This window comes from Oculina patagonica, chromosome 1 (assembly GCF_052425735.1).
Source record: "Oculina patagonica isolate OP01 chromosome 1, crgOcupat, whole genome shotgun sequence".
Classification (NCBI taxonomy): Eukaryota; Metazoa; Cnidaria; class Anthozoa; order Scleractinia; family Oculinidae; genus Oculina; species Oculina patagonica.
The window spans coordinates 18,806,380-18,820,825 of record NC_135758.1 but is presented as its reverse complement, the minus strand read 5'-3'; the positions used below and the strand labels follow the sequence as shown (position 1 = coordinate 18,820,825).

Here is a 14,446-nt window from a genome sequence, read left to right as displayed (position 1 = left end):
AATAGAACAATAGCTTGTCCATGCGTTGGGCATTATGTAAATTTCTTAGCCGTCACTGCAAAACAACAACGCCGGGACACACGCACACAGTCTTCACAGACGGAATTCCGGAAGGCTAACAAGACCTTTGATTTAAAACAAATATAGCAGTATGCTCAAGAAAAAGACTAAAGGAAATCAAAACACCAGACGCTCTTTTTTTAAACTCTCTCTTTTGTTAACTGCAGAACGTTGTTGTTACTTTTGTTGCTTCGAAAAACACAAGTTCTGTGGATATTGTGTTAGAAATAGTTCATCTTTCTCGATTTACTTCCGTTCTGGGAAATTTACTTCCGCTTAGACCTAAAAGCACGCGCAATAAAAACCGGAAGACCAAGGTTCTACCTGAAATCGACCTGAAATTGATCTGATCAATTCCAGTTTCCCAGAGTCCATCCCATACCGCTGACCGACTAGATGGACTCTGGGCTCGAGATTGCGTTTCATAGAGAAAGCGTGTGGAAAACTACCCTAATTTTGAAAAATTGGTGCACGTAATTCAGCATGGTTTACAGGGTTTATAGTTTAAAATATCGAAGATGAGTAAACGGAGGCTAACGATCCAAGTCACATTTTGTAGAAGTGCGTCTGTTGCGTAAATAATTCCTAGTTTTGCCGTCTTTTTTGTAAAACTAAACCCTGGAAAAACACATTTGAAACTGTCGTACGGCAAAAAGGAAAGCTCAAAAAGCGGAATTCAAACCGTCAGTATGACGAAAAAAATTAAACTTCCACTCGATAGATTTTTATCATTTTCTCGCAAAACGTAGATATTAATTAACAAAAGTAATCCGTTAAGAAAAAAGTAGGGGTCACCGACCATTTAAGAGACCAAATTGCAAGCGAAGCTAGCGGAACGGCAACCCACCCTATATGTTCTTAGAAATTTTACTCAGCGTGCGCGCTCAAAGTATGACGTGGCATGGCGTTGCGACATGAATAACGTGCGCAGAAGGGATGCGCATAAACAATTAGCGTGGTTTGCCAAGGCCCTTGTGAGCATGAAAAGTCACCTGCCAGGCAAGAAAACCTACTTGTCCCGGATGACCGCCGGGACGGGGGTTTTGTTGAGCCCTGCGACCCAAAAGCCGCCTCTTTCTCAGGAGAAAGTAACAAAAAAGAAACAGATAAAGTTAACAGTGTCTGTGTCATCTTTAAATTCTTTTAATGTCTCTTTACCACTCTGCAATCAACAAAATAATTATGTAAGTGTCCATTACCCAGGTAGGTTCTGAAACTGTTTTGTACCTCGGTGTTGGCAAGAGTAGAAGATAGAGGATATTGGCTTTAACTTCAGTGACTACCAGGTCATGATCACATTACCACAACAACTTAAACAGCAGTCTGGAAACCTGAGTATATTAAAATTATATAAAAGACTACCATCCTGGAGGGTTACTCCCTATGCATTTTTCTTTTTAAATAAATTAGAAAATTTATATCCATCACAACTTTGCCTTTGCCTTCGCCCTACTAAGCTTCGGTCTTTCACTTTATCAATTCTTAAAAACCGTCCAATTTTAGTCGCATAATGGCTAAAGGAAAAGTATATTCTGTCCATCAATCCAAGCTCCATATTTGTACTTTTCTGAACTTCCCAGTTTGCAGCTTTCTCGATTTCTTTCATCATCAGGTCTCGTCTGTCAGGTTCTCTTTTAGGAATTGTTGGAGTCACGTTCAGAGCATGCATAATCTCTTCATGAAAATACAGCAACGATGGCACGTAGGTATGCTTAGTAACCGCTGAGGCAGGCGTGTCAAATTCACCCTCTATAAAGAAAATAAAAACACAACAGAAATGTGTTAAGTAGGGTTTATTTTCAGAGTGAATTTCCTTCTGTAAGCTAGGATGGCAGACTTATAACCAAACTATGGCATGAATCCGAAAAGCGTTAAAGGGGCACTGGCACAGTGATTTTACTGCTTTTTAAGTCGTGAATGCAAAGAACGACTTATAGCGGACTGCTTCAATTAAATTTGTGTAAACTCCCTTGGTAACCTGGCAATTTTATATTAAGTTTAAATTAAGTTCAAAATGGCGGATGAACGTGAAGGGCTGGTTTCCCGAGTTGTAATGCAAACTTATGGATGTACATCAGGAGAATACGAATATTTTTTCCTTTCTGGAAGGAATTTTTCTAGTGAGGCCAGTGCTCGAATCCACATTTACACACAATGCAATGGAAAGGATGGCCAATGCAAGGAAGCAAGAAACTTGCACGCCGAACAATAGCTTATTTTGAAAGTCCGCGGATATGAAATTATCTTCCATTGAAATGCAATCAAATAGTGGGTAAGTAATAAATCACCCTAAATAAGGCAGTATTTTCCGCTACAAATTAGTCTCACTCAGCAAGATTAAACTGATGCGTTTGGAAACAATTAGAGATATCTATAGTTGGCTTGCTTTGTCTTTCGGTCGATCATTCATTTGCACGTTCGTCAAGTTTTTGTATCTCGTAATATTTTATATTCGTTGTCACACTCTCGTTAACGAAGTTCCCAAGTACATCTATCTCATGACTTAAAGTTAAATCAAAATTTCCTCTGGCATTCGTAGCTCATTAGGTAGCAAGCCTTATCATGTTATGTGAATGATAAATTTGCTCTGCTTTTGAAGGCAAAACTACATTTGTAAACACAGTATTATGCATCAAACCCTTACAATTATTTTTTCTTCATACACATGGTCTGTCAAAAAAGGGACATATTAGTTCAACTGTGGTAATTGTAGTTCTCCAGGGGTGTATCATTGCACTCAGGTAATTTTTTGCTTTGTCAACATCCACTGAGTGCTATGGGGTAGACATTCAAAGAAATACTGAGAGAGTACTATTGTTAGCAGCTATTAATTTTAACGATTTTTTCTGAGCAAGATTTAGCGACTATATAGGGATTTTCCAAAAACTTCAAAAAATAGTAAATATATCGTGTAAACCAGCTTTTACTGGCTGGTGATTAATATATGGCTAAGAAGAAAATAAATGTTCAGTAAAAGAAAAAGACTACCATATCTTGACATTGAATGAATATAAATTGCCTTGCCTAAAAGAACAAAGTTACCAGTATCCATTTTTGTGTTCCATTAGGGTGGGAAGGGGGTACCGGGGAGGTACCGGGGTACTTGAAATTTGACCAAGACAAATTTTAGCAAGTACTAAATTAAGCGATTTTCGCCCAACTCACTAAAAGCGCTAAAATGTAATAGCCACTAATATAACAATAGTAACCTTAAGGTCGATTTCTGTACATGTCCTATGCCTCCCCCCCCCCCTTATCTCAGCCAAAAAGGAACCTGGTTGCATGCCATGCTGATAAATAACAAATTGCTTACACTTAGATGGTTTGTTGTACGTGTTGTCCTACAGATTTATTTTAACAAGGCACGTAGAATTTTGAATTAATTTATAGATTTGCCAAAACAATATCCTGCAATACAACACATCACTGAACTCTGCATGGGGCTAGGCTGTCAAGAGGTGTGGGCTGGAATTAACATCCTCCTGCCGTAACGTTGTATGAAACACATGATCAGAAAAAGAATTTTATTTCAAATTTACTCTCATATATTTTTCACAAACAGTGAATACTGCTCTCTATAAATTGACTTTTAGCAGACTGTACAGCTTGAAAAATAAAATATTTGGAGTTATTGTTATTGACTGCTGAAAACAAAGAGTAAAAGATAAACAAGCTTTAAGGTTCAGATCCTTTAATCCAACATGGCCACCAGATCTTTGCAGGATGGCTGGCAATGTATAGAGATTATTTAAAAATGAATTAATAAGGCTGATTAAAATGCATTGATGATTTTCGTGGCATGTAAAGGGGTAAAGTAAACTTTTTGGTTGCAAGTAAAGATACCAGAAAAGGAAATAAGCAGCAGTTTTCATTTGTTACATGTATCACGCCTCTAAATTGATAATAAATTATGTTGGCTTTACTGTTTCCTGCCAATTTCAATTCTTAGAAGTCACATGTATGAGGCATCTGTTAGTTTCTTTTAATTATTTGCCTTCTGTCACAGTGTCTGCCATTCTTTAACAGAGAAAAATGTATGTCGAATAATACCACTGTCCTGTATAAAATGGCTGAGCTACCTGGTTATTAATTAAAGAACCCTTTAGCAAATGTGAAACAGTTTGGTGGAAAAAAATCCCTAGCTTCTTTCCATTACCAGCTTCGCAGCATCTTAAGGTACCTCATATCTTGTTACCACTATACGTGTCTCTCTCAGCATTAATTATTTTAAGCTCTGAAATAATCTTCACTTCTTAGCTGCTTAGCTAGAAGGCCTCGATGGACTACTGGATGGTTAGTTTTCAGTTAGAATATGGGGTTATTTATCACTTACCAGCTAGAATTTTAAACATGACTCAACTGTGACATATGTTAACAGATTTCATAGACAATTACAAAAAATGTTGTTTGTCAGCAGACATTTAAAATTTATTTTGGCTAATTCTGGGCTATCAGTTTATAATATACCACATTCACGACTTTGCTCATAGAGCCTTTGATTTTGTCTAATCAGTGCTAAAATATGACTAAGTACCTTCGCCCATACTCGGTAGAATCATCATAGATCGGGTGAGAAACGGGGTGGACAGAAGACTGAGGAAAGAACAGGCAGTCTATAGTATGGGGAGGGCAACAACAGACCGGATCTTCATCCTGCGAAACATCATTGAGCAGGTCAGCGAATGGCAGGCAACCCTGTATCTTAACTTCGTTGACTTTGAAAAGGCTTTTGACTCTATCCACTGAGAAAGCCTGTGGGTTATCATGGCCAAGTATGGAATCCCGGAGAAGATCGTGAAAATGGTGAGAGTATTTTATGATGACTTTCAGTGTGCTGTAGAAGATCTGGGAGAAACATGTGAGTGGTTTGACATTAAGACTGGTGTAAAACAAGGATGTAATATGTCAGGATTCTTGTTCTTGATTGTTATGGATTGGGTAATGCAAAAAGCAGTTGGCAGTGGCAAAAATGGTATCCGATGGAAGTCTTCAAAACTCCATGACTTGGACTTTGCAGATGATAGTCTTGCTTTTATCTACCAAGCAGCAGATTCAGGATAAAACGACAAGGCTGGATGAAGAGGCCAGACAGATGGGACTCAAAATCAACGTTTAGGAAAGACAAAAGTGATGAGGATCAATGCAAGGAACCAAGAAAAGATTACAATCAATGGACAGGATATTGAAGATGTCAATGAGTTTGTCTACTTGGGGGCCAAAGTTTGTAAGGAGGGAGGTGGTATGAAGGACTTAAAGAACAGGTTATCGAAAGCCAGAGGTGCCTTTAACAAACTAAAGATCTGGATCTCTAACAACATCTTGAGGAAAACAAAACTGAGGCTGTATAAAACACTTGTATCTGAGACATGGAAGATGAACAAGGGAGACGAAAAAGCAGTGGATGTGTTCCGAAATACCTTATTATAGGAAATTAACGCTTGTGTTAATTAAGGTATTTGAAATCAACGCGACTTAAATTAACGCGAATTGAAGGAAAAATTACTTCCCAATATAGGAAATTAACGCGAAAGAGGGGCTAACATTTCAAAATGAAGGAAATTAACGCGACGTACACAACAGGAACAAGTTTATTTCAACACTTGTATGCGTATAATCTTAAACGAAAACAAGGTTCGTGGTACTTTTCCGACTTTGAGCGTTCTTCACAGTATCAATGATAGTGGCAGATAAAATAATGCTTTTTCCTTGGAGTCAAGAACATCTGGACTGTAACGAAAAATTGGGGCTAAAATAATGGAAATTAACGTCATGGAAATTAACGCTCCACTTAATTAACGGCGCGGAAATTAACGTTAACAAAAATTAACGCGACTTTAATTAACGCGAAAGTTTGAAATTCGCGTTAATTTCATGACGCGTTAATTTCCTATAATAAGGTAGGTGCCTGCGTAAAATCCTTCGAATCAGATGGCAAGACCGTGTCAGTACCAAAGAGCTATTGGAAAGAGCAGGCATGGAACCACTGAGTGAAGAAGTGAAGTCTCGTAGATGGAAAATAATTGGTCATATTCTTTGGAAAGATCGAAATGATGATTGCAATGTTGCTATAAGCTGGGCACCAGAAGGTAAAAGGAGAAGGGGAAGGCCAAAAACCACTTGGAGTCGTACATGTGCAGTGGAGAAGGTTGGAGCTCACTGGAGGAAGTGCAGACTGATCGGGAAGGGTGGAAAAGCTCTGTGAAGGCTCTATGTGCCTCGAGGCAAGAGGAGGATAATTCACAGTTCACCTTTGCCCAAGATGCGCCTACCAAGAGGAAGATATGAAGCGAATTGTTGAAGGGGGAGCAAAATGTAATAATAAGCAATTTTCCAAAGAAACAAGGGCAAAACAGGGATTACTGTGAGGGTTTTGGGTTTATTCACATCTAATTAGTATTCCCTTGCAACACAATAACATTATGCAAATTTATTCTAGTGTTCATTGTTCATGTTCATAATTATCGAGAAGTTTTTAAACATGACATTCATTCACCACAATTTACTTGTGTTTTCAAGGTGGTTAAAACTGTCCAGATTTTATGGCATTGTACCAGGTGACCTTGTACATGTATTTCCTAAACTTTTAGCATAAATTCCCCTTAAAAGTATATGCAAATTCTCTATAGTTTGCCATCAACAAGTGAGTTACTGACCCTTCACAGCTGCTCTACTCTTCCAGTCTCTTCTTTCCCAAGGTGGTTTAGGAACAATACGTCCAGTGCGTTCTGATACTCTAATCTTTTCTCCCTTCTCAGAGAATCGGTATGATACATCTGTGGGTTTTCTACAAAAAGTCAGAACAATTCCAGTACCTTTCTCCAAATAATTCTGAATATTTTGAGGAATGTTTCAGAGGGGAATGGGGGCTCCCATATTCAAGGAACAGGATGCTTGTTACCTTGCTTAGGGGAGCAGGTTACAGATTTTGGTCTCACTTACAGTGCTTGGGACAGGTAAAGTCTGCAACAGGGCTTGAGACTAACGGTAGCCAACTAGCCAAAGGCTAGTAAAAATGCAGTTTTGGCTAGTAGGTTTTGGCCTTTCACTAGCCAAAATGGCTAGTGAAAAAAATCAGGCATTAGAGGCAAGAAACCGCATTTATTAAAATCGTCTCTCAGAGAATATAAGTAACAAGTAAACTGTTGACATTATAGAATGTGAAGCTTTAAACAAAATTCTAGTTGACAAAAATGCATGTACATGTACAATTTTTATAGTGAAGAACAAAGCCCAATTTTTTAAGGAAAAAAAAAACGTGAAGATTTAAGGAACATTTTACGGTTAAAGGTTTAAACATTATCGGACATTGTTTTCACCCTCCCCCCCTTTTTTAAGCAGAAATAATAAGAAGAACTATTAAAGAAACCTTATTAAAAAAGAACTATGCTTAAAAATTGTGGCTAGTAGAAAATAAGTTTTGGCTAGTGAAATCAAAGCGGCCACTAGCCACTTGGCTAGTTAGCAAAAAAGTTAGTCTCGAGCCCTGTGCATACAAGCATAGTGGTCCGTAAGGCCGGAGCATATCCTGATTTCAGTAGCATGATGGGACTAGGAATATTTCTACCCCCCCTGGATGAGATGCTAGTCCATCGCAGGGTTACCCCCCAGCATAAAATTTGCTGGTACCCAGTCATACACCTGGGTGAAGAGAGGCACTGTGAGAGTAAAGTGTCTTGCCCAAGAACTTTTGTGACGGAAAATTGAGCACTGTTCTATTTGCAACAGAACAGCAATCTTTTTAGCCATCAAGGCCTTGTTTAGGGTTGTATATGATTACTAACTAAAAATTTATTGCAATGTTTAAAAAAACAGTTTGAAGATAAAAGCATTCAATAATCACGTCATTACCGTCATAAGAAGTCACTGTCAGTAGCTCTTGTTTGATTGTGCTTAAAATGGTTAAAACATGCCAAGATTGGTCTCCTTTAGAGATTTAATTCCCATTTTCCAAGGAGCATACATCCTTTTCATATGAGAGTCACCCAGCCCCACATTGTAATTTAAAATTAGATTTTCTTCACATAATTTATTATTTCTTTGAAATTAAAAAACTCACCCATCTGAGGGATCCACAAGAGATACTTCTGTGACCTGCATTGGAGCTTCACTGTTCACAAGCCCTCCCTTAAATTCACCTTGAGGTGGTATATAACGTTTATGCTGTAAAGAAAAAAAGAAGCCTAAGTCAACACAAAGTATCACACAATCACTGCTTGATCAATAACTATATCACTGTACAAAAACAATGCACTTGTTACGTGGGCTTGCAACAAACTAAATAAGAAAAGTCTTTCTGACTCAGCAGATCCTCTTCAGAAGTGTTGGACATTTACTGGTAACCCGTCTCTTCTTAGAGTTTCTCCTCTCTCCCCATCTTGATTTAAAGCTCTCAAACATATTGTGCAATCAATACTTGGGACGAGGTCAAGGGGACCTATGAAAACTTTGTTTGCAACATTGACCAAGTTTAAATCTACAGCTGTATAGTGATGTTGTTTATTATCAATATTTGACAAGCATTCCAACTACTTTTGCCTGTGGTTGAGGTTAGCTCAGCCTCAGAGTCTGAAAGATTTCTATAAGGATATTTTTACCAGATTTCCACAATCCACACAAGTGAATTTAAATAAAAAGAGCAAGTTACCGTATTTAGTCCCTCAACAAACACCCAGTTCTTGCTTCTTACTACTTCAGTGACTTTGCCAACCTTCCCTTTGTCTTTTCCACTGAGAAGCATCACCTAGATACATGTAGATAAAAAATATATACATGTAATGGAATAGTGGTTAAGGCTACTGCAAATCAACCTTCACAAATCTAATTTTGCAAATCTTGAAAGGTTGAAGATTATGCCTCTAAACCAAGTAAAAAAAATAATATCAAAACTCCGTTTTCCCCATGGACATAATTTAAAACATTGCAATTTTTTTAAAAAAAAAATATAAATCAATAAGTGACAGAAACTGCTCAGATAAAAATTCCAATCTCTTACAACAGGAGTAAAACATTTTTTGAGAAATAGACTGGCCTACATAAATAGTTAGTCTAGCCTGGGATAATTACCTTGTCACCCAGTCTCAAACATACCAGACAATTATACAGGGTATTAGTTTTTGAGTCTTAGTTTGCTTCATAATAAACATACATGTAATGTGGGAAATGTTTCCTGTTGCCCAGAACAGCACTGAATGACTCACAGGTCATGACCAAATCACTTTTACTTCAGTTTAATGACTTGTACAAAATACACCTTTCTACAGGGGTTTCAAGTTACAGTTTACAGCAAGGTTATAGGTCACACAGTCTAAAACATTTCCAACAATAATGTAGCCTGCGTAGCTGGCGGTTTTGTTGAGGTATAAAGTGCACACAAGCAAGGGGCGAAGACGCGAGTGGTTTTGGGAGGAGGAGGCGAAAAACCGCCTGCCCGGTTGGGCTGCTTTTTTGGGTAGTCCGTACGCTGGAGTACGGACTGTTCCGATTGGATCAGAATGCTAAGCACGTCAATCAAATGTTTTGGTAATCCCCCTAGGGAGCACCCAAAGGACTGGCAGTGCTTTGCCGCTAACTAAGCAAATCAAGCAAGTCAGTTATCGTGGGCCTTATCGAGTTTGAATATTTAAAGCGAAGATGGAGAAATTGTTTGAAGCGATTTGCTTTGTGGGAAAGATGTGATGGTCATTTTGCTAACCGCATTGCAGTTGATTTAATTTTGTGCAACTCCTGGTGCGATTCAGAGTAAAGTATAAACATAATGACCTTACGCTTTGGTCGTATTGTACTGCAAAGAAAATCTTTGACATACTTTTGGTTATATAATTAGATATTTAGAAAGCATTATTCAACAAGATAAACTGTTTATAAAATTTTTCAGTTCCTGACCAGCTTGGAAGATCAGTGACCAGATTGGAAGCCATTGATTTCAGCCGTACTTGTTGCGTCACATTAATTTGTAAAGCATATTTGTCACCGATAAATTGGAGCGCTCTTGTTGAAACCTTGTTAATTTCAAAAGATGAACAATTTCCTCCGCTCTAGATATTTGCCGAATGAAGAGTCTGATTTGTGGATCTTTGACGACTGCCGTTATGACACTGAGTTTACAGTGGACGTGACTGTCAAAGTAGATCGGCTCGATTATTCAAAGCCACAGAACCTGTCAACAGGTTGTCAACATGCAAATTAGGGGCGGAAGACAAAAAGGGTACCCATCCGGGCAGGCGGTTTTTCGCCTAATCCTCCCCAAGCTACTCGCGGCTTCGCCACTTGCTTGTGTGCACTTTAAACCCCAACAAAACTGCCAGCTACACAGGCTAACAATAAAGTAGTAGGTCTTAGTCTTTTGAAGTCTTAGGTCTTACTTTAAAAAATAGTATTATTTATTATTATTATTACTTTACAAGAAACCTGGAGAACCAATCAGAAATGAAACAGGAAGTTATCTCCACAGAGAAAACATGCCATCAGCCAATCAGAAGCATATTTGACAACTCCACTGCATTTTTCCATGGTATACACTCTTTTATTAAAAACTAGTAATGGTACCGTATATTGCAATTCCTGAGTTTTGATTGGTTAACAGGCAATGGTATATGAGCTCATATACCACTGACCACAAATATGGTAGCTGATACGCGTCAACGTAAACAGCTGGGCAGCTAAAATATTGCAGTTCTTTGGGCCTTTTCAATAAAACAATAATTGTTCCAATTGCACTTGTTGGATATGAAATTGTTATCTACCATCTCATATCCAACGCACGCTCCTGGAATAATTGTTAAAAAGACCATAAAAATAACATCATAAAATGTTCAAAACTCAAGTGGAAACATGAGTTATTAGGCTTGTGGTTTCACAACAAAGTTTTGGACATTTTATGGCATCATTTCTGGTGTGTGTGTGTGACAGCTCGTAGGATTGCAGTATTCCACTTGAAGCCATCAGATGTGTGGGAAATTTTGCCATTATACTCTCACTGATCAAAGCTCTTGACCAACGAGCCTGCAAGAATTCTCTTACTTATTGTAAAAATTATTATGACTTTGATTACCAAAAATAATTAAAAATAATTTTGCCCCAAATCTGATCAAGTCTGAAAATTATAGGGTTTACAGTCAACTCTCTCTAAGACAGACACCGTCGGGACCAGCTCCAACTGTCCGTCTTAAGGCCGATTTACACGGTACGATTTAGCTGCATGCGACATGCTTGCGATATGCTTACGACAAGCTTACGACACGAATTGTGTCGTGTAAATCAAACCTACAACTCCTAAGTCATGTTGTAGGCCTGTCGCAAGGATGTTGCATGCGACAAAGTCGTACCGTGTAAATCGGCCTTTAGAGAGGTGTCCGCCTTATAGAGTCGAGGTAACGTGACACCAGAAATTTTGAGATAATAATGCTAAATGACTATGCATGACAAATACACGCGTGTTTTAAGTCACTTACTTTAGCAAAACCTATAAAGTGAAACAAAAACAACATCATAAATTCGACTCATTTGTTCATTACAAACGGTAAAACTGTAAGTAGAAAATTACCTCTTTGGTGCCCATACAATTACACAGAGAATTAATACATTAAAGCGGATTGTTTTTGGTAAAGTCTGGTATTATAAAGGCACTGACTTATTATGCACATGTCGATACCAAGTTTTGAAGTATTATTCACTAAAAAATTAACTTTTTGTGCGTGTCTGTTGGCGGTTTCAAAGTGTCCGTTGTCCGTCTTATAGAGGTTTTTGTTACAGTACCGTTACAGGAACCGTCACCAGGTGTCCGTCTTATGGAGGTGTCCGTCTTATAGAGGTGTCCGTCAAGAGAGAGTTGACTGTATATAATTTTTACCTATTTGGTTTGAAAAAGGGTTGAGCTTATTTTAAAAGATCAAGACTGAGATATGGTGTGGAGAATTTCAAATGACAATCTGAAATAATGTTAAGGGTTTTAAAAGTACCCCTCCCCAACCCGGGCTCTCTACCCCGCTAACCAGGCACTCTATATTCCCCGACGTTACTAATCGAACAGTTCGGTAATCGAACTTGATCGAACTGAATCGAACTTAATCGAACGATTCGGTTCGATTAGTTCGATAATCGAACAGAATCGAACCCAAAACTTTGTGTGAGAGAGTTCGATTCCGTTCGATTTCCGAACTAATCGAACCAAATCGAACTTAATCGAACACAAAAGACAAATCTTAAATTCACCCTCATACAACCAGATAATTGAACAGTCTGTCTAAGTAACAGTAATAAATGAATAAATTTTTTATTTATGGACTTTCGGCAAAAAAACCCGAAACGCAAAGTTCAACAGACAATAGAAAATAAATCCTCCTTCACTCTAGTTCTATTTCATGTTATCAACCTATGGAGTCCCAAGTAGTCTGCGTAGCTGGCGATTTCGTCGGAAAGCACGCGTGGGAGATTACTGCGAAGACTCGCCTTCTTTCACTTTGCCGATTGTTTCTAGCGACCTTGCCGCTCACTCGCTCCCCAACAAAACCATCAGCTGCGCACACTATAACCCAAGCAAAATATTATAAACTGAAACAATGCTAAAAAACTGTTTTCAAGTTACTTGACATAAGTTAACCTAACTGCAAAAAACCCGTCCTTGAAAGCGGAATTCGTTACTTAAGATTATGAGATCTAGATAACGTGCGATAAATGAAACCGCCATATTTGCAAGGAAAGCAATTAAAATTAGCAACAGAGTCGTTAACAGTATGGCAATCTCTAAAAAAAATTCAGCGATTTCAGCACATAAAAGGTCGCTCAACAGCTTAACACATGCAAAAAATCCTTCAATGAACTTAAACATGTTCACATCTACAGAGGTGGCTAGAAAAAACAATATAATGATCAATATCTTTAGCAAGCGATGCCGTCTAGAATCAAAATAAATAACTTGAAAACGGCATTCTGTTCTAAGGACACTGTTGAGCAACTTCTCTGAGCCATCAGCTAGGTCGTTTCCTAGTCTGTCTTCTTCGCTCAATGTTTGCTGTTCTGTGAATTCCTGTGTGTGGGCTAAACAACCGCGCCTGTGACACTCGTATTCACACCCGTTTATTGGGAACATACCGCCATTTGCAGCCAAATGTAATTAGACCGTGAATTTTACGACCGTTGTTTTTTAATCAACATCCATTTTCCATGATTTTCAAATCGAACCCAGTCGAACTTAATCGAGCCTAATCGAACTTAATCGAACGTTCGATTTAGTTCGATTACTCAAAATTTTTTGTGAGAGTTCGATTCTGTTCGATTACCGAACTTAATCGAACCTAATCGCGTGATTACAGTTCGATTCAGTTCGAGTAAGTTCGATTAATCGAACGTTCGATTTGGTTCGATTAGTAACGTCGGGATATTCACAAACGTTTATTTTCAATTTGGAGAATGACATTCAATAAGATGTTCTGTTTATCATCTATATTAAACTTACAAAGTTTACCCTCAATCAGTGCCTTAATAAATTGTCAATGCATTTACATGTCGCTTTGCATTAATTGCGTTCTGCGACGCACTAAGCTTTACAAGCTTATCTACTTTTGGCCTGAAGTTGAACATTGCACATGGCATCAATATGGTCACTCGTGCCTTACCGTATCCCCCCGGATTATTTTCCATTCTTTCAACGGAACGATCGGTTCGCGCTTACTTCCACGATGTGGACGAGGAAAACGGCGAGGCAAAATACTAAAACCGAACGGGTTCCATAGTTTGGAAGGCCGGGGCATCTTGCGAGTTGCTTCACGAGCCGCCATTTTGAAAAGCACCGCCGAGAGGGTCCTGGGGATGATCGAGTCGAGGGGAACTATTGCGTGACCGCCATATGAGACATACATTTGCGTGACAGTTTACATGGTCAGCACAGTCAGATGGCAATAAAATCCCATTTCCCAGTCTATTGTTTTGCCAAGTTTCTCCAAATCCAGATCCAGTTCTATTGTTTATTTGTTTGTGATTTCAGGTTCCAGTGACCCAAATCCCATTTTGCCAGTGAGAATTTGCCCAAATCCCATTTTACCCTTTTTGATACTGACTGCTGACGTATAAAGACTACTTATCGTGTCCAGAGTATATGTTTTGTGCCTGTAAATCCTTGTTTGACCGTTTATATCAGTTATGTGCAAGGGGCCTGCATTTATGTTTCATTATCATCCAATGTTTTCTAAATTAAGACCAATTTTAAAAATATTAAAACAGTGAACTCTAGATCTTTCCTTTGAAGACTTTGAAAGCTGTGTCCTTTTGTATTATTGGGTTGATGCAGGAGCAAAATATAAGGCTATCTACCTGACATTTAAATGCAGAGGACCACACAATGCAAGAAAGATGCCGGTACCTGTGATCCACTATTTATGCAGTACCAAGG

The 14,446-nt window shown here is 38.5% G+C and overlaps 1 protein-coding gene across 1 annotated transcript; it reads right to left on the bottom strand.

The window, feature by feature from the left end:
- Window positions 1–1,185: 1,185 nt before the first annotated feature.
- LOC144660838 (large ribosomal subunit protein uL24m-like) lies at window positions 1,186–13,853 on the bottom strand. The gene is made up of 5 exons (XM_078521571.1): window positions 13,674–13,853; window positions 8,705–8,800; window positions 8,117–8,220; window positions 6,714–6,844; window positions 1,186–1,809 (listed from the first exon to the last, which is right to left on the bottom strand). Exons 1-5 carry the CDS (start codon window positions 13,833–13,835, stop codon window positions 1,442–1,444), a joined length of 861 nt encoding a protein of 286 aa, XP_078377697.1. The 5' UTR covers window positions 13,836–13,853; the 3' UTR covers window positions 1,186–1,441.
- Window positions 13,854–14,446: the final 593 nt, after the last annotated feature.

What these genes read in the sequence shown, in the direction of transcription:
- LOC144660838 (XM_078521571.1), bottom strand. Translation starts at nt 13,835, where the DNA reads ATGGCGGCTCGTGAAGCAACTCGCAAGATGCCCCGGCCTTCCAAACTA. An exon ending in AAATAATCCGGGGGGATACG is followed by an intron (nt 8,801 to 13,673) that starts GTAAGGCACGAG and finishes ACATGTATCTAG; the next exon opens with GTGATGCTTCTCAGTGGAAA. An exon ending in TTGTTGAGGGACTAAATACG is followed by an intron (nt 8,221 to 8,704) that starts GTAACTTGCTCT and finishes TTTTCTTTACAG; the next exon opens with CATAAACGTTATATACCACC.